Raw genomic sequence first — 21466 nt, forward strand, 5'->3', positions numbered from 1 at the left:
GTCCAGCTCGCTCAGTACGCTGACGATACGGCACTCTACGTTCAATAGAGCGGAGCCAACTCCGCTCTATTGAACCGCTCAACCTTGAGCAGGAACATTAAAGTACTTCAAGCCGCCGTCGATGAACTAGGCAACTGGTTCAGAAAATGGCGGGTTGAAGTGAACCCCACCAAGAGTGCAGCGGTACTCTTTGGTAACGCGAATAGCATCCACGCTAAAAAACGACCGACCGACGTCATTAAATTGTATGAAACACCCATACCGTGGGTGAAGGATTACAAATACTTAGGAGTCACGTTCAACAGCAATATGAACTTCAAGAAACATATTGATACGGTATGCAATAGAGCCCGATTTGTCCTCAGTCGCCTTTATCCACTTGTGTGTGGGCGAAGCAAACTTCCGCTCAAACACAAAGTGACCCTGTACAAAACCATCGTACGGCCCATACTGTCATACGCAAGCGTCGTTTTCGCGCACACCCGACCGAGCTACTTACGTCGATTGCAAGTAGTTCAAAATAAATTCACGCGCATGGCAACCGGAGCCCCGTGGTTCATCCGAAACGTTGACCTTCACCGCGACCTAGAGCTTCCGACGATAGCTCAACACTTTAAAGAGATCTCGCGACGCTTCTTTGACAAGGCGCCTAACCATCCCAACATCTTGGTTAGGAAGGCATGCGGGTACACCCCCCTTCACCATAGTCTCAACCCAATAAGACGTCCCAGACACGTAACGGTAGACCCGGATGACGACATCACCATCGCGAACGCGACACCCACACAAACACCGACACAGACACGTACACACCGCCTTCGCAGGCGTAGGCGCGGTCAACCACCACAAACCACTGGCACTCGTCACTCTGACGATGGCCAGCGGCCCGCACCCTAGATACACCACACATTGTTTTGATACACGAGACGTAAGTCCCCTCCTGTAATCGTTTCACTACACTCACTCACACACGGACTGACTGACGGACTGACATACACCACTTACACAACCACAAACACACTCCACAAACAGACACAAACACAAACATACATGCACACTAACATTTACACTACTTACACACATACAAACATACCTACAATCATAAACACATACACACACACTTACATACATTCGATAGGTTCGGATTAGGTTCGAGTCTCCTTAGGAGACGCCCCGCGACTGTTGTTGCGTAGTCTTTGCGGCCTCCACGTCCCACGTCCTACTTCGCTGTGAAAGCCAGGGCTGCTAGTTAGCACAGAGGGGGTTTTAGTCGGACACTCGAATCCGATATATTACGCCCCGTTGCGGGGCGTAAATACGTAACAGTATTTCCTCCTCTCAAAAAAAGCATGAAATGAGTGACTTCTTCCACTTCTGTGACCTTAACTTAGACTTCAAACATTTCAGAGTAAAAATATTACCATTTGCAAGTTTTTGTGGGTTACTTTAACAAAATTTTGAATAATTAAATGAAACAAATTATTTCTTAACTATTATGTTTATTCTTGACTGGCATCAACATTTTCTGTTTGTAAGCCCTTGATTGATGCAACTGGAACATATGTTACCAGTGTGAACAGTTTGTGTGCTGAATCTTCATCATCATTGCGTCTGCGGGAAAGCCTGACTCGAACTCGGAATGGTACATTTCTGTAACAACGTATTTGAAGAGTAAATAAAATTATGTTTTATTTGAAGTAATCAATATAGAACATATTGGAAGTCAGAAATCTATAAATAATAATAAATATAAAAAAAATTAAATAAAATTAAAATTGAATACAAAAACCTGCCCAGTTAGGTTCTTTTTCATAAGCAAAATCTTGATTTAATCTAATATTTATCTTTAAATTGTATTTAATAGTTATAATATAGGATATATTAATTTTTTGGCTAACAAAAAATCTCTTACTAAATTTACTTATCGTGGTAAATGTACTAGCTAAGAAGTTACATATTTTTATTTGTAATGTTAACACCCATTTGGAAGCCTTTCCAATTTTTACAGACATGTAGTATGATATTTATAAAATTATTAGCTGAATGTCAAAAATTAAATTACACCTTCGCACAACATGCCACAAATTAGGATATCATCCACCAATACATATACCACATACCACTCACATACCATGACAGTTGGTCAAGGAACAGTGCGGTTTTCAGGGAACTTAATTTCACATACTACAAAGCTGTGGATTGAGCTTCGTTGTGTGGTGTTTCGGTGATGATATGACATGGGTACCTAAAAAAAGTGTGTCAACCTTCCTTAAAGGCAACACTTCTGTGATTCCTCTGCTTTTGCAAGAGAATGTGGGTGGCAGTGAACACTTAACACCAGGTTACCTGTACGCTCATTCATCCTCCTTTTTCTATAAAAAAATGTACAAATTTACAGTATCTAGTGCATAATAAGAGCTGTAGTAATCTAATCCCTTCAATGTATCCTCATTAATTGTTCCAACAACCTTGTACTAACCCAAATTAATTAAAACTAACATAATACCGAAGATTTGAAGCACAATAACCACTAATCATATTTTCGATACAAAAAGTGCAAAATTTAAGCCCCTATTACTACTCCAAGTATACATTGAATATTTAATAATACCTTTATTAGTGAACCTCACACATGTGGTCTGTATTTTAATACATGTTAATGTTGTTGTTAAAATCAACATGATCACTTAGAATTAGAATGATTCACATAAAGCAATGACATAGGCATCAAAGTAGGAAATGCAATCTTTGCAACTGGTTATAAGATTAATTTTCAGATTCATAATATTTAAATAATTGTACAAAGTTAAATTTGTTGCAGTGAGGAAAAAACCCAAGGATGCCTAGTAGTTCTTGGACAGAACTTTACTCAGCTAAGTCGAGTTAGTAAGTCTTTTGTGGGGCGATGTATATGCTTTTACAACAAGATCCCAGAAAACGTTCAAAACAAAAGTATTAAGTTATTCAAAAGAATTGCTAAAAAACGTTTGTGTGGTAAAGGTTACTATAACATAAATGACTTTCTTAATGATACCACAGATTGGGAATGGAGGGACCGCCCTCAGGCTGTTAAATAATGAGTTTAATTGTACAATGTTACTTTTTAAATGTTACTTTAATTGTAAAACATATTTTTGATGAAAAAAAAAAGCCCACTGAGTTTGTTGCGCCCATTCTTCTCAGTCCTGAGGCATTCAGTTTGGAATGGGTGGTCGTTTTTTTGACTTTCAATAAGTGATTTCACATCCTATTTTGAATAAAAATATTTGAATTTGAATCACCTTTTCAGATCTGATAATAACAAAATTATTAATGATTTCAATATTTGATAAGAGTATTGGTGCTTCTCCCTTCCACTTCATATATAGTTATTGTCATCTCTCACTACCAAAGCACACTCAATTACCAAATAATTTACTTGGTAATACATGATTGCTAGATTCTATTCATTATAGTGATAGTAGCATATTTAATAACTTATCATACATTACTTTTTGTAAAATAAAAGGCATCTATTTTCTCAAAATTGATTCCTTTAGAATTATTTTTGATGTCATTTCTAATATACTAGATATTACAGCAAGCTCTATCGCCACTCTTAAAGAATGGGATAATGTGTGCTTTCTTCCAATTTGTACAGTCATTTCTATCTCTATAAAATAATCACAATCTAGTCCCAGGCTGTCCGCTCATTTAGATATTCAGCTGTGGAGTAATAGGACTGACGACAGAGCATTTTTTTTTATAAAACATTTAAATTTATTTATAGATAATGCCTGAACAGTAGCTGGGACTTTTATAATAAAGTGTATACATTTTCCCTTAAAGCTATTATGTATCTTATGAAGCCTACTACAATTAGTTACAAGCAATCCCTTATTTCTAGTGTTATAATAATGAAAATTACTGTTAAGAGCAAAAAGGTGACGATTTTTGTGAATGTATATTAAATTTTCATAAATGTACTGGACAATGAACAGTCATAATATTTAATTCTTTAAATTTTTCTTTGAGAGACTGTCTATAATCAAGCTGATATATAGCACGAACAGCTCTCTTTTGCAGAGCAAACACTATAGAAATGTCAGCAGCATGACCCCATAGTAAAATACCGTACATGATACTGTGAAAATAACTGAAGTAAACAACTATGTTTACGAGAACACATTAGTTGCAAACTACAGCGCTTATATCTTATACAATAATTATTATCCTTGATAGTAAAAAAGAACAATTCTTACCTGACACCTTTGGACCACAAGTATTTGTTCAACCTAGTATCCACTCTTACATCAGGTGTGCCCATTTGTTTTTCCGCAAATTTACGGACTTCCTTAATAGCGCGAGGGGCACGCCTTTTGAAACCAACTCCATGAAGTCTTTTGTGTAAGTTTACAGTGTACTCTCTTGTTACAACTTCATTTATGGCAGATTTGCCTTTTCTCTCTCCTTTAGGTTTTGCCATTGTAAACAATCTGAAATAGATTGTATTCGGTATAAATAAATTATAAAACTTAACAAAACAGTTTCCATAATTCAGCTTGTGGACTTTAATTAGTGAAAAATTAAGATATTAAATTGATTTCATTAGATAAAATTTCATAACCAACCTCGGCGAACACCCGTCGTTTCAAAAAGAAATGTTGTTAAATTTGCTGTCATACGTCAATGTCAATTCACAATTGTTAATATCTCAGCAGGTTGTTAGAGGTAAGTGTTGGTGGGTTAGAATAGTGTCATTATTCTAAGGTAGTCTAATAATTAGCCTAATTAACCTACCATAGCTTGTACTACTGTAATTAGTGTTTAGAATAATAGTCGGCTATGTACCCACTCAAAACAGAATAGGACGATGAATACTGGATTTGGCACAAGCAGCACTTAAACATGTCTAGATTAAAGAAACATAGATATTTAATATCCCTAGTCTGGTAATAAGTACAGTCACAAATAAAATTGAATTTTTATGCACCTGAATTTCACGTCAGCCTTGCTTCAGCCTATCAAAATATTTCTATTGGATATCTTTGAGGAAGAAGACCAAAAATACCACTTCCTAATAGAACGTGATACAAAATCAATGCAAGAACAATACTGAGTCTGAATAGAACAATATATAATAATAATAATATTGACACAATTTTACACAAATTATCTTAGCCAAAATTAGGCATGTAGCCTGTGTTATGGGTTGCAAGATAACGATATATTTAATACAATACGTACTTAATCATACATAAATAAATATAAAAATCCATAACTCAGAAACAAACATTCATATTCATCATTTAGTTGCTTGCACCTATCGGGATTCGACCTCTAGCTTAGTAGGTAGGTCATAATATAACACACCTTTGGCGATGGCTGCATCGCTCTGCTTTTGCCTTTCCCGTAAAAATAAAAAAAAATCAATATGTTCTGACTTCTATCAAAATAAAAACATAACCTCGAATATAAAAAATAGTAAATACATAAAGTTATCAAAAAGTACTCTGTGAATAAATATTCATGCAAAATTTCTGTTTTGTTATAAATTGTGTTACTAATTACTATCAGAAAAAAATATTACTGTTAACATGACGGATGCATACAAGTATGATTTAAATATAATTAATAATAATTAGTTTTATTGATGCCTTAACTTTAGTGTATTTTCTCTTTTTAGAATAATACATCCAAATAAATATTTTGAAGATTATATATCATGTGGTGAAAGACCCGATGAGCGAGGATTTTCAGACCATAGAAGCCTGTTATTAAGCGTTCATTCAATAAAAACAGCCGAAGCATCTGCAGTATTGAAGTGTGGAAATACTGCGGCTGTGTGTGGAATATCCTTAGTAAGTAAAGTGCATATTATGAGAAATACCGCGGTATTTTAGATGTTTTTCGGGTTAATGGTTGCTCCTTTTAGTTATATCTAGTAAATGTCTCAAATACCAATTTGGAGCTTTATTGAGCTATATATTGTAATATCCCTTGACAGGTTCCTTAATGAAAACTCGCAAATTTGTCAGAGTGGGAAGTTCTGTCTGTTATTGATTTACTCTACCTTACATGGAATTACAGTGTATACACTACCTTAAAGCCAGCAGCTCTGCTGTTTGTCCTCTGGAGTTGCAATAGAGCGTGGAGGTGGTAATCACTTACAGTTGATATTTATTATTATTAACTAATATTTTCAATTCCAGTATTCAACTTACTTTGTAATCTTTTATCCTCCTAATTTCATAAAAAATATTTTTTTGTTCTGACATAAGTCATTCGGTTTTTTTATACAATAGACAATAGGGTAATCGACAAGAGACGTAAACATTGATAAGAAGTGGTGAAACAACCACCCATGGATATCTGCAGCATCACAGGTTAAGAGAATATAAGGTGGTATTGCAGTGTAAGCTTGACAGTCCCCAAGCCATAATAGCTTAGGTAATATTGTGGTAATTGATGCCACAAATTACTATACAGACATCTCTATGCCATACTAAGGAATGAAGCCAAAAATGGCTTGATTTTTGGATGATTCTATGTCAAATGGAAGAAGGCTGTTACTGGGAAGTGCATGCCTAAAGAACAGAACAATACTTCGGCCAATTTTTTTCCTTATATAGTTTCATACTTGAAGGGAAGTACTTTCTTGTCTGAGTATACCAAGCTTTTTAGAAGCCAATTTGGCCTTTTCTTCTGAGTGGTTAAAAAAGGAGGAGATTCACAATTTGTTGGTATTTTTTTATGTTTGTTACCTCAAAACTTTCGACTGGGTGAACCGATTTTGATAATTCTTTTTTATTCGAAACTTTCCTGCCTTCCGGTGTCCATCCGCCGCGACTCGCTCTCGCCTCTCGCCTCCTCACAACTCAAGCACATCTCACCTATAACTATGTATGTAGTTACAAACCTATCTTGGATGACACCGACTTCAAAAATGACAATAATTGTAACTAGAATTAGGTGAATTAATTAGATTGTATGTAAAAATACGTAATTATTTTTATACTTTTTAGTGCATATTATATGTATTGTTTTGAAATATTGTTTTGTTAAATTTTATTCTTTTTCTTTTCTTTTAATTCAACATTTACAGCTTCATCATTATAAAAATCATTTAAATTATAATATATATATATGAAACAACTTAAAATACCTAATGTCGCACACAAATAAGTCAAAAAAGTAATTGCAGGTAAATTAACATGTAAAAACAAGAGTTATTGAGTAAAGTAGATGCATCAATCCACACACACCCTAAATAAATAAAGGTGCTTTTAAAAAAATATTGTTTTCTCTACTAAAAAAGCAAATTGCTGAGAAGAAATTCAACCACATCCACTGGAAATTCCTTTCTCTAAAAGATATTTTCTGTGTACAGACATAAACACATGCCCACACACAAACACACACACATACATTGCCCTGTTCTTTCCCCGGGGCGTAAAAAGAATAGGGGAATCCCAGGCTCATGGGTGTCGTAAGAGGCGACTAAGGGCTTTTTAGAAGTGGGAGAGTCACGCTGCCGTCTTATGACGTCAGCATATTCCCTCCGCTGAAATCGTAGTCTTAGGTGATTTCAACGGGCACAATGCCGAATGCCTTGTAATACGCACCACAGACTACGCAGGGCGATCTGTGCATAATTTTGCATTGGCGTATGGTCTGTCCCAATTGGTTGAGTCGCCAACGCGGCTCCCGGATGTGGATAGCCACTTGCCGTCCTTATTAGATCTTCTGCTGACTACACATCCCGATGGTTATCAGGTCTTTGTCGACGCCCCTCTCGGAACGTCCGACCATTGCCTGGTCAGGAGTGGAGTGCCCATCCGACGCCAACGTCGCAGACCACCAGCGACCAGACGCGTTTGGCACTACAAGTCAGCAGATTGGGATAGGATGCTTTCCTTTTTTGCATCCTACCCTTGGGGCAAGGTTTGTTTCCCTTCTGACGATCCTAGTGCCTGCGCCGTTGCAGTAGCCGATGTGATACTCTCTGTAGTACCGACCGGTGGCAGATCACAGCCCTGGTTCGATGCGTCAGTTAAAGCAGCATCTGACTGCAAAAAACAGGCGTAGCGAACTTGGGTTGCGGCGCTGGTCACAAAGGATCCGAACTGCAAAGTTCTTAAGAGAAAATATAACCGTGCCTCCAGATTTTTTAAGCGGCAAATCGCCCGTGCGAAATCGAAGCACATCGTCAAAATCGGCGAGCAGCTTTCCAGTTACCCGACCGGAACACGCAAGTTCTGGTCGTTGTCGAAAGCTGCTCTTAGTAACTTCAACCAGCCGTCCCTGCCGCCGTTGCACATGAGGAATGACACCCTGGCCCATACGGCAAAAGAGAAAGCTGATCTCCTTTGCGCTCTTTTTGCCTCCAACTCGACTCTTGACGACAACGGAAAATCACCGCCGACCATCCCGCGGTGTCAGAGCTCTATGCCTGAAGTACAGTTCAGACAGAAAACTGTTAGGCGAGCTCTGTTTTCGTTGGACGTCAGGAAGTCGAGCGGCCCGGATGGCATTTCTCCAATCGTGCTTAGAACGTGTGCCCCTGAGTTGACGCCGGTGGTAACGCGTTTATTCCGGCACTCTTATTCTAAAGGCGTAGTCTCTGACTCATGGAAGTCAGCCCTTGTCCATCCGATCCAATAAAAAGGTGACAGTTCGGATCCGGCAAACTACAGGCCTATTGCTATTACCTCCCTGCTCTCCAAAATCATGTAGAGCATAATCAGCCGCCAGCTCTTGGTATATCTAGAAGGTCACCAGTTGATCAACGACTGACAGTACGGCTTTCGCCATGGTCGGTCAGCTGGAGATCTTCTGGTATACCTAACTCATAGATGGGCTGCGGCTATTGAAAGCAAGGGGGAAGGCCTGGCAGTTAGCCTGGATATAGCGAAGGCCTTTGATCGTGTATGGCACAAGGCGCTCCTCTCAAAACTTCCATCATTTGGGCTTCCCGAGAGCTTGTGCAAGTGGACCTCCAGCTTCCTCACTGGGCGCAGCATACAGGTTGTTGTCGACGGATATTGGTATTGGTAAAGGGCTCCTGTTTCCGCAATTAGACTGCTTAATTGGGTCCATTTTGCGTGCAGTGTTGGCCAGTCATTCCAACCAGCCCAGCTCCTTCCAGAAGTTCAGAACACACCTGGGGTGTTCGCAGACTTCCTGGAGCGACCTTGTATTTACTAAGGTTTTTGCCCGTTGGTTGGCCACCCCAGCACATTCCAGGATTACGTGAGTGACCGTTTCATCTTCGGTTAGACAGCCCCTGCACTTAGGAGTTAACGCCGATTGTAAATAGGTGTTTGTTCAGTGATGTGTGACCCGTTAGGGTGCCGACCATAATTCGGATGTCATGTCTGTTTAGGCTAATAAGTCGACGTGTCAGTTTGGGCGATAGTGCAGGAATCGCCTCTTTCGACTGTCTGCAGCGTGAGACATTTGTCCATCGGGTTCTATGTAGGTTGTTGGTGAGAGAGCGTATCCATGACCGCATTTGGCTAAGGAAGGGTAGCGGCAGGTCTGGCCCTGGGCCAGCCACTTGCGTTTCCGACCCCCGCCTTGCAAGTTCATCCGCTGCATCGTGCCCCAACGAACCGCTGTGTCCTTTGATCCATTGCAGAGTTACCCAGTTGTTAGAGGCAGCTCGTTCTAAGGATTGGTGACACTCGTATATCAGCGCTGAGTTATAGGTGTTGCTCCCCAGCGCAGTCAGTACTGCCATACTATCGGATAGAATACGCATATAATATCCGTGTATTTTCCTTCTTAGTATCGCGTCTGCAGCTTCCTTGATGGCTATGCATTCGCATTGGAATATGGAGCTGTGTATGCCTAAGGGTATAGAGGTGTGTATATTCAGTTCCTGTGAGAAGATGCCAGCTCCAGTTCCGGCTGCCATTATGGAACCGTCTGTGTAAATTCTGAGTTCATTTACACCTGACTGGTCTGCTCCCACTTCGGACAGTTGAATACGGTAATTCTTTTGAAAGATGTGTGTTTTGGGTATTCTATCACAGGGTGCCTCACAGAGTGGGAAATCCTTCCTTACTCTGTTCTAGAGGTTTCCTGTGAGGCAGTCATCATTCTTGCATACACCCATCAGCTTCAGGCGGAGAACCGACATTGTCGCCTCATGTTGGATATGTATGTCAAGCGGTGTGAGCCCTAGAATGGTTTCTAGGGCAGATGTTGGCGTAGTGCGCATGCAACCAGTTATGGCTGTGCAGGTCAGCCGTTGGAATCGCTGCAGCTTGGTTTGTACGGTTGTTAGCTCTGTCCTGGGCCACCAAGCTATTGCTCCGTAGGTGATAATTGGTTTAATAACTGCTGTATATAGCCATTTACATATCTTTGGAGCAAGACCCCAGGTTCTCCCTACAAGTCTTCTACACTGCCAAAATATTATACATGCTTTTTCCCGCTTGTGGTCTATGTGTTTATTCCAAAGCAGCTTACTGTCCAGTATGACCCCCAGGTATTTAACTTCTTTAGTAAGGCTTATCTCGGTATTGAACAACTTAGGTAATGTAAGATTGCCAAAATTGCGTTTGTTAGTGAAAAGTATTAGCTCAGTCTTTGATGGATTAGCGGTTAGCCGATGTTGTGTGCACCATTCTTCGATTATCTTAAAAGCAGATCTCATGAGATTACATAGGACATTCTCGAATGGACCTGTTATTAGAATGGCGAGATCGTCCGCATAGCCTACTGAGTATACTTTCTTTCTGTTTAGCTCCGCGATGAGCTCGTCCACCACAAGGTTCCAAAGGAGTGGTGAGAGTACCCCTCCTTGTGGGCATCCAGTTGCCACCACACATCTTGTGCTGGTGTTCACAGTAAAACGTATCGGTCTGTGCCGGTCTGTGTATTGTGTTCAGCTAGCGCTCGGCCTATGCTAGTAAAAGGATTTTTGTCAAAGGCGCCCTCAATATCAATAAATGCACCTAAAGTTGATTGTTTACGTGATAGACCTTTACCTACAAGTGATGTTACGCAGTAAAGGGCAGATTCAGTTGATTTGCCTTGACTATAGGCATGTTGGTTGATGTGTAGTGGTTTGTGTAGGAGAGCATTTTCCCTAATATCCCTATCGCAAAGTCTTTCTAAAGTCTTCATCAGAAAGGATGTAAGACTGATTGGTCTGAACGATTTGGGATTCGTGTAGTCACTCTTGCCGGGCTTAGGGATAAATACTACTTTCATCTCCCTCCATTGGAGTGGCACGTATCGGTGTGCTAGACAGGCCCTGTATATAGCTGTGAGATGCAGGGCCAGCACCCCGGTGTCTCCCCATTGTAGCAGCCCCGGAAAGGCCACCTGGCCTTGACGGTATTTTTCAGGTGTTAAAAACAGGTGTTTTAAATGGAAGAAAGCTATTGATTGCCCACATTACCTTATCTGTGTCTACCACCCTGTGAGCTGTAGTCCAATCCGTCTGGTCCGGTGTGCTACTCTGCGACGCCTCATTCCACGACTGGTTGTTGGTGATGCGGCAGCCAGAGAAGTGAGTTTTCAGGAGCAATTCGCAGGTCTCGGTGTCGGATTTGGTGTGCGTTCCGTCAGATTTTTTCAGGCAACCTAAGTGTCGCTCTGGGTCGCGTGAGAGTATGTTTTTAACTTTAGCCGCTTGATTAGTGGATTCTATACTGGTGCAGAAGCGTCTCCATCCTTCCCTCTTCCTATCGCGGATACGCTTCTTGAACCGGTACTGGGCTTGCTTGTACGCGTCCCAGTCGTCTGGTGCCCGGGTGTTCTTGGCTCTGTTGAACAGCTTCCTTACTTTGCCTCGCAGCCTTTCCAGCTCTGGACCCCACCACGCAGATCTGTTGCTTGAAATCGACCTTGTCGAACTAAGAGGGCACGTCTGTTCATAGCTGTTGATTAATGCATGAGATCAGTCAGTTATATGTGTGTTAATACCCGCCGTGCCGTTGTATTCATACGGTAGGGTGATGGACAGAAGCTCATTCCTCACCAATTTGCTGTACTTGGCGCGGTCCGTTTTGCGCGGACTACGCCTTTGTAGGGCAGGTTTTATGTTTATGTGCAGGTTATACCTAATCCACCTATGGTCCGAGCATGAAAGTTCATCCGACACGTGCCAGTCGGTGATGTGTGTGGATACATGATCGGTTGCTAGCGTTAGGTCAATAACGGTTTGGGCTCGCGTTGTGACAAAGGTCGGCTCGGAGCCCCTGTTTAGTATATTAAGGTTGGTTGAAAAGAGAAAAGTAAGTAGATCCTCACCTCTTTTGTTGGTGTTCTGGCTGCCCCAGATGGTGTGATGCGCGTTGGAGTCTGCGGAGATGATGAGCTCGAGATCCTCTGTCTCGCAGTATGTCACAAGCGCAGAGAGCTCCGACGATGGTACTTCTTCGTCGCCTGGCATGTAGACCGATGCTAGGACCACACTTGGCAGGCCTAGGCGGTCATCTGCTTGGAGCTTGACAGCGGTTAGATCTCTGGAACATGGCTCGTTTATAATGGTAGTCGTTACATGCTTTGGTGTGTAGATACATGAACGTGGTTTACCTTCGGTGGCAGTGTCCACTAGAATTTTGCCTCCGATGTTATTCAGACCACATATTTTGACATGTCTAATCCACGGCTCTTGGATTAGGGCTATGGTCCCGGTGTTTTCCTCCAGCACCCTTCGCAGGTTAGCCGTTGCGGTATAACTGTGCTGGAGGTTGGTTTGTAGTATTTTAAGGAGTGGAGGTGGATGGGTCTGGGCTGCCAGCACGCAGCAGACTTTCCTCCAGCTACTTAAATTGATGGTCTTCCCCGACCCCTTGCTGCCACCAGTCCTTGGAGTGCGGCTTGGTCTCTGTGGGAGCTCCACCCTCTTTAGGAGTGGTGGTCACAGAGACACCGTCTGTCCCCTGACGGGTGGCCGCAGGGGCTGTTCCTGAGGTGAGGTCTTGTCCACCCTCCGGCTCGTCATCCATACGGACGCTGGGCGATGCCTCAGGAGCAGACGAGGTAGGCAGATTCGGCTGCGGTGCCGAGTCCGATTTGGGTTTCGGAGGCTCGCTGCCCTTACCTTCCTCGTCGGGGAAGTGTACATATATGGAGCCACATTTGTACGAGACTCGTCGGTCTCGTTTTTTGAGCTCCACTACGTCATCTTCCGAAATACCAAGGACGATGCGTACTTTGCCATTTTCGTCCGGTTCTGGAATATGGTACAGACTCCAGGTGCGGACGTTGTACCAGGGATTTTGACCGGCGAATCTGGTTTGAAGTAGGCTCAGATTTTCGCCCTTGGTGAACCTCGGAATGATCATCACCGCCTTTACCTTCTTGGGAATATCGGCTTGGCGCCGAACGACCAGTCTGGTGTGTGGCAGTGGCGAGCTAATCTTTGCGACCGTTTTTCTAAGCCATTCCGCGGTGTACGTATCCTCGCACCAATGCTTGAGGGTACCCTCACCGTGGTTGGCTCTGCCTCTGAAGCTGGGCAGCCTTAGCGGGTCTGTAGAGGAGGTGGCGGCACATATGTCTGCATCTATCGCTTCCTCTATAGCCATCTGGATTGCCTCGGCTTGCTCAGCTTTGATGCCTTTAAAGGGCTCATTCATTATAGCGACTAGCAGGTCGTTAGACTTGCATATGTCCGCATAATTTATGAGGCCCTTTTTGGGAGTGGCCCGCGGGTTCGTACGCGTGCGCTTTGCGTCATCACGTGGTGACAAAGTGTCATCAGGACGAGCTCGTTTGTTGCCCTTGGGAGGGTGTGATCCCTGCCCGGAAGCAACTCGAGCTTCTGCCCTTTCGTGGACTAGTCTGCCCGCGCGTTTCCCGCGCGGCCTTTTCTGTGCCTGTTTGTCTGTTTCTTTTGGTGGGATATGAGGCTGTCCTTGAGGCTTGCCTTTGTCTCCCACCGCGCCACCTCCTTTAACCTCTTGGGGTTTGGGAGGGTTGGCTTTGGCGGCAATTTTCCTCGCCTTCCTAGCTTCAGCTCGCGCGCGGTTGCGTGCAGCCTTGCTAGGTGCTTTGTAGCTGGGCTTGCTCTCTTCTTTTCTGATAGGAAGCGTCCAGGCATCGTCCGTGAAGGTTGTTGCCGGTATAGCTTCCTTAAGAGTGGAGAGGTCTAAAGTCTCTTTTGGCGCTGTAGGAGCAGCCGAAGTTTGGGTCTTAGGTAACTTTGCGGTCACCTGAATAAGCGCTCCCGGGAGAGCAGCTGCATCGATAGGCGTATCAGTATTTCTCTTTTTATCCATACTTGAAATTTTGTAAATTTCATCCCCGAACGCGCCCCACCCGCCATGGAGCCTCAGAAGGGGACGCCATACACCCTGATGTGCATGGATGCCAGGACTTCTGCGGGGATATAGCGACCCTCACCGTGAATGACTGATGACTGACGGTCGAGAAATGCAGGAATGCAATACGGGGAGAAGAGAGCCCCCCACGCTCACCCCAGCACCCGCGACCGGGCCATAGGCACCCACATGGATTTTAGGTAGCTCGCCGGCAGCCCTCTGACGGGAAGCCACAGCCGATTGATCGAGGGTGGCTGGCCCTCGACCGCACGTTTAAGAGGAAGCCCAGGACCAAAGAGGTATGTTACGTCAAGCAGGTAACTGACCGACCCGCTATCCGCTCAACCACCAGGATTCCCTGCTCCCTCCGTACGGGTATCCACGCACGGCACAAACACGTGGATGGTCGAAAGTCCCTTACCCATTAGTGTAATGAGCCTTTGACCTCACGACCACATGAGGTGAAGTGAAGGAGGAAGGGGGGAGGAAGGGATTAGGGGTGGGTAAAGGTTGTGGGGCGGCCAGAGGTTTTTGTCTAGCCAATCGCCGTAAATATTTGTGACTCTACAAAGGTAATTGGCCAAAGAACGGGCGGCAACCTCGTGAAGGATAGTCCACTGGCCTTGTTTAGGGGATCACTTTAATGGAACTCCCCTAAACCATTCGCCAAACTTTCGCTACTCGCTACTCCCAGCGTCTGTCCGACGCTGGCGATACCCCCGCCCAAATCGTCGACGGATATTGCTCGAACCCAAAGCCCGTGAATGCTGGAATGCCCCAAGGCTGTGTGCTATCCTACGCTCTTTCTTCTGCATATCAATGATATGTTGGACACCTCCAACATACATTTCTATGCAGACGACAGCATTGGTGATGCCGTATACACGGGCCATGCAATTCTCTCTCGGGAAATCGTCGTCCAGTACCGGGAGAAACTTGTGTCTTCTATCGATTCCTCTCTCGAGAAGGTCGCGGAATGGGGTAAATTGAATCTTGTCCAATTTAACCCCCAGAAGACTCAAGTTTGCGCGTTTACCACTAAAAAAACCCCATTTGTCGTATCACCGCTCTTCGACAACACTTCCCTTAAAGCTTCGCCTAGTATCGGAATACTGGGTCTCGAAATCACGAGCGATTGCCAATTTCGTGGCCATCTGGAGGGCAAAGCCAAATTGGCTTCGAAGAAGCTGGGCGTCATCAATAGAGCGTCACATTTTAGCGCTCTACAAAGCGCAGGTCCGGCCACACATGGAGTATTGCTGTCATCTCTGGTCTGGTGCACCCCAGTATCAGCTCGATCCATTTGACCGCGTGCAACGCAGAGCAGCTCGAACTGTCGGGGACCCAGTGCTCTGCGAACGGCTGGATCACTTGGCGTTCAAATTCAAATTCAAAAACACTTTATTCATGTAGGTCACAAAATGACACTTATGAATGTCAAAAAAAATATATAAATATTGTTTCTTATTGAATTTGACGCTACTTTGCGTAGAGACGTCGCTTCTTTGTGTATCTTCTACCGCATTTATCACGGGGAGTGTTCCGAAGAGCTGTTTAACCTGATTCCTGCCGCCGAATTCCACCTTCGCACGACTCGCCACAAGTTAAGATATCATCCCCACCATCTGGATGTGTGGCGGTCCTCCACAGTGCGGTTTTCAAGGAGCTTTCTTCCGCGTACTACAACGCTGTGGAATGAGCTTCCTTGTGCGGTGTTTCTGGGACGTTACGACATGGGTACCTTCCCGCCCTTCAAAGAAAGCGCGTACATCTTCCTTAGAGGCAGGCAACGCTCTTGTGATTTCTCTGGTGTTGCAAGAGAATGTGGGCGGCGGTGATCACTTAACACTAGGTGACCCGTACGCTCGTTTGTCCTCCTATTCCATAAAAAAAAACATACTTATATACACTTGCAAGGGCAATAAAAACACTTTTTGTTTAATATTAAATTTTATGAAAAAAGATAGCTTAAGTAGGTAATCGGGAGGCAAACATCCACTTCCACTCACCTTAGGTGGGAGGGGATGGCTGAAAAACAGTGCTGCATGGAAACATAAATGCATGATTCCATGTGAAGTTGAGCTTTTTCCTTTTGCCTATTGTTTCATCGCATAGCGTAATTATTCATTTTATATTTGTAATATTTTGTATGGCAATAAATTATTTATTTATTATTATTGTTACTGTAACCGTAAATTTGTTTTGCTTAACAATGCGTAAACAGTCAGCCACGCTTGGCATAAGATCCTTAGTATTTTGAATATTAAATCCTTAGATTAAGGTTTGGTCTCCCCTGTGCTCCAACTAGATTCCGCACTACCTAAGAACAATAGCTTTTTTATTACGACATTATATATATTTAATAGCATCATTAATAAATTTGTAGCATACGCTTCTTGTTATTTTACATTGAAATTAATAAAATACAAAATATTTATTAATATTTGATCTTAGGTTATTTTTCTTATTTCTTGTAGTATTATTTTTACAAAGTTTTACTACGCAACCATTTTAGTTTCAATTATCAGCAAAGTTTAACACAACATGTGGCACGTGAACGTGACACATAGTTTGAGGCTGACTCTAGTACGCCTACTTGGGCGTAGTAATAGTTGCCGCACTTTGCCTACTACGCCTGCGGTATCTAGTTGGAGCGCAGCGGAGACCAATCCTTAATGTAAGATTAACGGCCGTTCCCAGTACACTATCTACACATAGAAATATATTACTTCCTTCTACTGACAGTAATTAGCAGTCAATAATCTGAAGCTGTCCCAATATACCCGATAAGTCATTCTTATCGCCTTATGTTGGGACGCGTGGATTGCACTTTCCATACAAACTTCTATCGCTGGTAAGCTATACGTCATCCAATTGACAGACAGCGTGAACGGATGACTGATGAACTTATCGACGGTAACTCACCTTGAGTTACCGTCAATAAGTTTATTGGGACAGAAAAGTCAACGATATTTACGATTTTTATCTCAAGTAAGAGATAGACTGAATATTGGGAACGGCCGTAAATAATAATAATAAATAAATAATACTAACTAATGCATTCATTGACAACAAAATTGGTCACACATCATCGGGCTGTCGGGTTATCTATACGCCACTATATTGTTAGTCTACGTTCTAATTGAAAATGTGTTGAAATTGTGTTACGTGAAATCCCTCCAAAAGCCAGTTTCTCAAAATTTTCGATTTCCAATAAAGCAATAATCTCAACTATTTGCTGCTTATATAATTTTATAAACAATGCCTTTTCGTCCAACGTTTTATATCTCCTGAAATTTCGCGCCAAACTTCCATTTAATGTCTCCTCTCGCTCCTCCACTCCTTCTGTAAATCTTTTGTAGGTGCAGGTGCTATCCATGATTTTTTCTTCGAGAATAGGTTAATACTATTACGTATTTAGGCCTTGATCGAAGGGCCTACATGTCGGACTCAGATCGCAATCTTACCGATTTAAAACCTTTATGCGGAGGTCATTCAAAGTTCACAAATTCAATCCTTAATTTATTAAATACTTAAAGATTATCTTAACCTTTATGTTATTGTCATATTTATTTAATTCACAACTTTTTAGGAATTGGCAACACCAAAGGCTGAAGAACCAGACAATGGATTCCTTGTAATTAATGTTGAAATGACACCACTGTGTTCCTCTAAATTTAGGCCTGGACCACCTTCAGACCAAGCTCAAGTTATCAGTACGGCAGTTAATGATGTTATTACAAACTCAAAATGCATAGATTTGAAGGATTTATGTATTGTATCAGATAAACTGGCTTGGGTGGTGTATTGTGATGTGGCGTGCATTGACAATGATGGCAGTGTGATAGATGCTTGTATTGTAACATTGATGGCAAGCTTAAAAACATGTAAGGAAAATTTATATTATTATATATATTATGGCAACACCTTTTCTCTTTGTATAACATGGTTATCTGTCCACTTTGCTGTATTCTATAACGGCCGTTCCCAATATACTATCTACAGATGGGGATAAAGTACTACCTTCTACTGTCAGTGATTAGCTGTCAATAATCTGAAGCTGTCCCATTATACCCGATTAGTCACTCATATCGTCTTATATTGGGACGCGTGAATTGCAATTTCCATACAAACTTCTATCGCTGGTAAGCTATACGTCGTCCCATTGACAGATAGCGTGTACGGATAAGGTGAGTTACCGTCGATAAGTTTATTGGGACAGAAAAGTCAACGATAGTTACGGTTTTTATCTCAAGTAAGAGATAGATTGAATATTGGGAACGGCCGTAAGAAAAAACACATCAAATAATTGTTTGTAATTTATAACATAATTTTGATTAAATTGCGTCCTTCTCGCAAGAAATGCGGGTGCCATTTAAAGAAACAGAATTTATGTACATATTTTATATTATGACGTATGTTTTTTTGTAATTATATACAATAAATGTGGCCACACTTATAACCCTGAACATTTGGGGCAGGCGACGTTCTGGTAGTGTGGAACGCGCGTAAACGAAAATGTTCTTTTTTTGAAATTCATACAGATACCACAGTATGGCTGTCTGTTGAAACTCTTTGCGCATGAAGGGATCGAAAAAAAACAGGAGTGTCGTTATGAAATTCAATACAACATTACAACACTCGTTTGGATGATGATTACATCATGGTATTTGATGAATCGAATACCATAACCATTAGGTTATTAGAACATTGGGCAATAAGCTAACTGTTTCAGAATCTTTAATAGAGGATTTAAAGCATGGGTGTAGATAAAATAATTAATGTTGGTAAATCAGCCTTTTCTTTGCCAATCAATCCATACCTATGACATGTCAGTTCGAGGTGCACGACTTAATTCTAGTTAAGTTAGTGTACCTACGTGTTATATCTAATAATTTTCATTTTCAGTAACTTTACCCACTGTATCATATGATGTTGAAACAGAAGAAATAAAGGTTGATCCAACAGTTCGAATACCATTGAAGATGTCAGGTCTACCAGTTGCAACAAGCTTTGCAATCTATCAAACACCTCAAAGGTTTGTTAACAAATATGAATCTAACCAAAAGATACAATACACAAATTAAATTTGTAACCGAAATTTTTGAACGATGCGGGTCTCGAACCCGCGACCTCTCGGGTTCTGTTAGAGCGTCTTCCAGTCAGCCAACCGTTCGAGGGATGTATCGTTCATACATCTTGATATGTCTTGTTCAACTCTCAGGTTGTGGCTTCATCTACAGGATCTACTTTAAAGTTGATAACCTGCTCAACCCCAATATTTGCATATTAGGAAATTGACTTGAGATGTCGCTCTTTCAAATCCAAAAAATTTGTAATTTTTTTAAAGTGATAACCCTCACTTCTGGGATTATTTACACAAATTATGTCAAGATTTGATTTGATCGAACGAAATTTGTTTACAAATTTAATTTGTGTAATAATTAATCCCAGAAGTGAGGGTTACCACTTAAAAAATAACAAATTGCAAACAACACATTATTTTTCTTACAGACTATTTCTTGTAACTCTTTAAATTTCTTAATTTTTTCAGAAATATTTTATTAAGTGATCCAACAAGCTATGAAGAAGATATGTGTGGTGGTATTGGAACAAATCTAATTGTTTGCTGGAATGAAGGTCTTTTATGTGGTGTACAAAAATTTGGCGGGAGTAACATTTCAACTGAGGATCATAAAGAATTATTTAGAGTGTCTAAAATGCGAAGTGAAGTTATACGAGAAGCCATCATCACTTGTATTACAGGGGATACAGAGGAACTTAGTGAATCACCTAAATAGACTTAGAAATGTAAAAATAAATTAAATAAACAGCCGAAGAGTTAAAAGAATAAGCGATAACCTGATAATACGATTTACGTATTTGTTTTTCACTCATACCTTTTTTCTAAATAAATATTTTCTTACTTATTTTTTATTTTAAGAAACATTAAATAGTTATAATAATATTCAGTTTAATGAGACTTTATGACCCATTATATTACATCAATTGTTCCGGTGTCTCCAAGGTATTACAAATATTTCATTGACAATATTTGTAATGTAATCTCAAAAAAAAATTAGCTCAGAGTTTCTTGTGGCTTCTTCTTCGCTGAGTCGCAATAGTAAATTTAGCATTTAATCCTGCCGATTCAGTTACTACATTGAATGCATTGAATAGATAAATAAATTTTTATTTTTAAAATATTGTGCTATTAATAAATTTAATACATTTTTGCATTGCTATTCTTCTTAGTCGTTTCCTCACGGCTCAGGCTCAGGGCTATCCCCATCGGTTTCGCTCCGTCGCTTGGTTGGTCGCACTATTAAAATAATATAATAATAAAATTGTTGCGGGAACCCTCTATTGCATTCCCTACGCACTAGTAATGCGGTGGCGATATTGGGGATTCACAATCCAACGGCGAAGCGCACAAAACGTCATTACATATTTTACAAAACGAACGGAGGTTTGTTGCCCCGTCAAGTTTTATTATTTAGGCACACAAACTATAATAAAAGTAAAATTAAATAAGTACCTACGTAATGTAGTTTACAATATTTACACAAATCTGCTTTGTAACTTAGTTTACTAAAAGCGTGCAAATTAAATTTGTAACCAAAATTTTTTTTACGTTGCGGCACTCGAAACCGCGCCTTTTGGGTTCCAACCAACTGAGCCAACCGTCCGAATGACGCATCGACCGTAATTTTTGGTAGGTATGTCTTGCTCAACTCTCAGGTTGTGGCTCCTTCTAATATAATTTGTCTATTAATCCCAGATGTGATGGCATCTTGACGGAATAATGACGGATTATACTCAAATAGCTAGATACCCGTTACATACGTAAATCCGATGTGGAAATAATTACAACTGGGGCTCAAGGAGGCGAGCAAAGCCCACATAGAATTGTGTCGTTTCATGTCACATATTGACTGTGGAGCTTGAGGTCTGGGTCGAAAAGCATAGCGGCCCCGGAGCCCGTCTCACAGATATCTGTGAGCATATACAATTACTCCTAGTTTAGCGTTTTGATGTCCGATGAGTCACACTTGTATTGAATTAGGCTATGCTACACACAAGTACCTACAGTTACACAAACAAACAAGTACAGGTACACACGCAGATGGACAATAATGCACACGTATGTAGCAGTGTATGACAGTCCGGCTTCCGTTGTCGCTGTTATACACACTGTTTCA

General features: G+C 41.5%; 2 protein-coding genes across 2 annotated transcripts; one reads left to right on the forward strand and one right to left on the reverse strand.

The window, feature by feature from the left end:
* Positions 1-1479: 1479 nt before the first annotated feature.
* Positions 1480-4772, reverse strand: LOC126970677 (60S ribosomal protein L31). The gene is made up of 3 exons (XM_050816768.1): positions 4611-4772; positions 4242-4475; positions 1480-1650 (listed from the first exon to the last, which is right to left on the reverse strand). The coding sequence occupies exons 2-3, from the start codon at positions 4463-4465 to the stop codon at positions 1500-1502; spliced, it is 375 nt and encodes a 124-aa protein (XP_050672725.1). The 5' UTR covers positions 4466-4475; positions 4611-4772; the 3' UTR covers positions 1480-1499.
* Positions 4773-5428: 656 nt separating this feature from the next.
* LOC126970663 (exosome complex component RRP43-like) lies at positions 5429-20194 on the forward strand. The gene is made up of 5 exons (XM_050816750.1): positions 5429-5593; positions 5666-5840; positions 17857-18151; positions 19173-19302; positions 19819-20194. Exons 1-5 carry the CDS (start codon positions 5577-5579, stop codon positions 20063-20065), a joined length of 864 nt encoding a protein of 287 aa, XP_050672707.1. The 5' UTR covers positions 5429-5576; the 3' UTR covers positions 20066-20194.
* The last annotated feature ends 1272 nt before the right edge of the window (positions 20195-21466 follow it).

This window comes from Leptidea sinapis, chromosome 21 (assembly GCF_905404315.1).
Source record: "Leptidea sinapis chromosome 21, ilLepSina1.1, whole genome shotgun sequence".
NCBI classification, from domain to species: domain Eukaryota; kingdom Metazoa; phylum Arthropoda; class Insecta; order Lepidoptera; family Pieridae; genus Leptidea; species Leptidea sinapis.

What these genes read in the sequence shown, in the direction of transcription:
- LOC126970663 (XM_050816750.1), top strand. An exon ending in CTGTGTGTGGAATATCCTTA is followed by an intron (nt 5,841 to 17,856) that starts GTAAGTAAAGTG and finishes ACAACTTTTTAG; the next exon opens with GAATTGGCAACACCAAAGGC. An exon ending in ATCTATCAAACACCTCAAAG is followed by an intron (nt 19,303 to 19,818) that starts GTTTGTTAACAA and finishes TAATTTTTTCAG; the next exon opens with AAATATTTTATTAAGTGATC.
- LOC126970677 (XM_050816768.1), bottom strand. Translation starts at nt 4,465, where the DNA reads ATGGCAAAACCTAAAGGAGAGAGAAAAGGCAAATCTGCCATAAATGAA. An exon ending in TTGTGGTCCAAAGGTGTCAG is followed by an intron (nt 1,651 to 4,241) that starts GTAAGAATTGTT and finishes ACGTTGTTACAG; the next exon opens with AAATGTACCATTCCGAGTTC.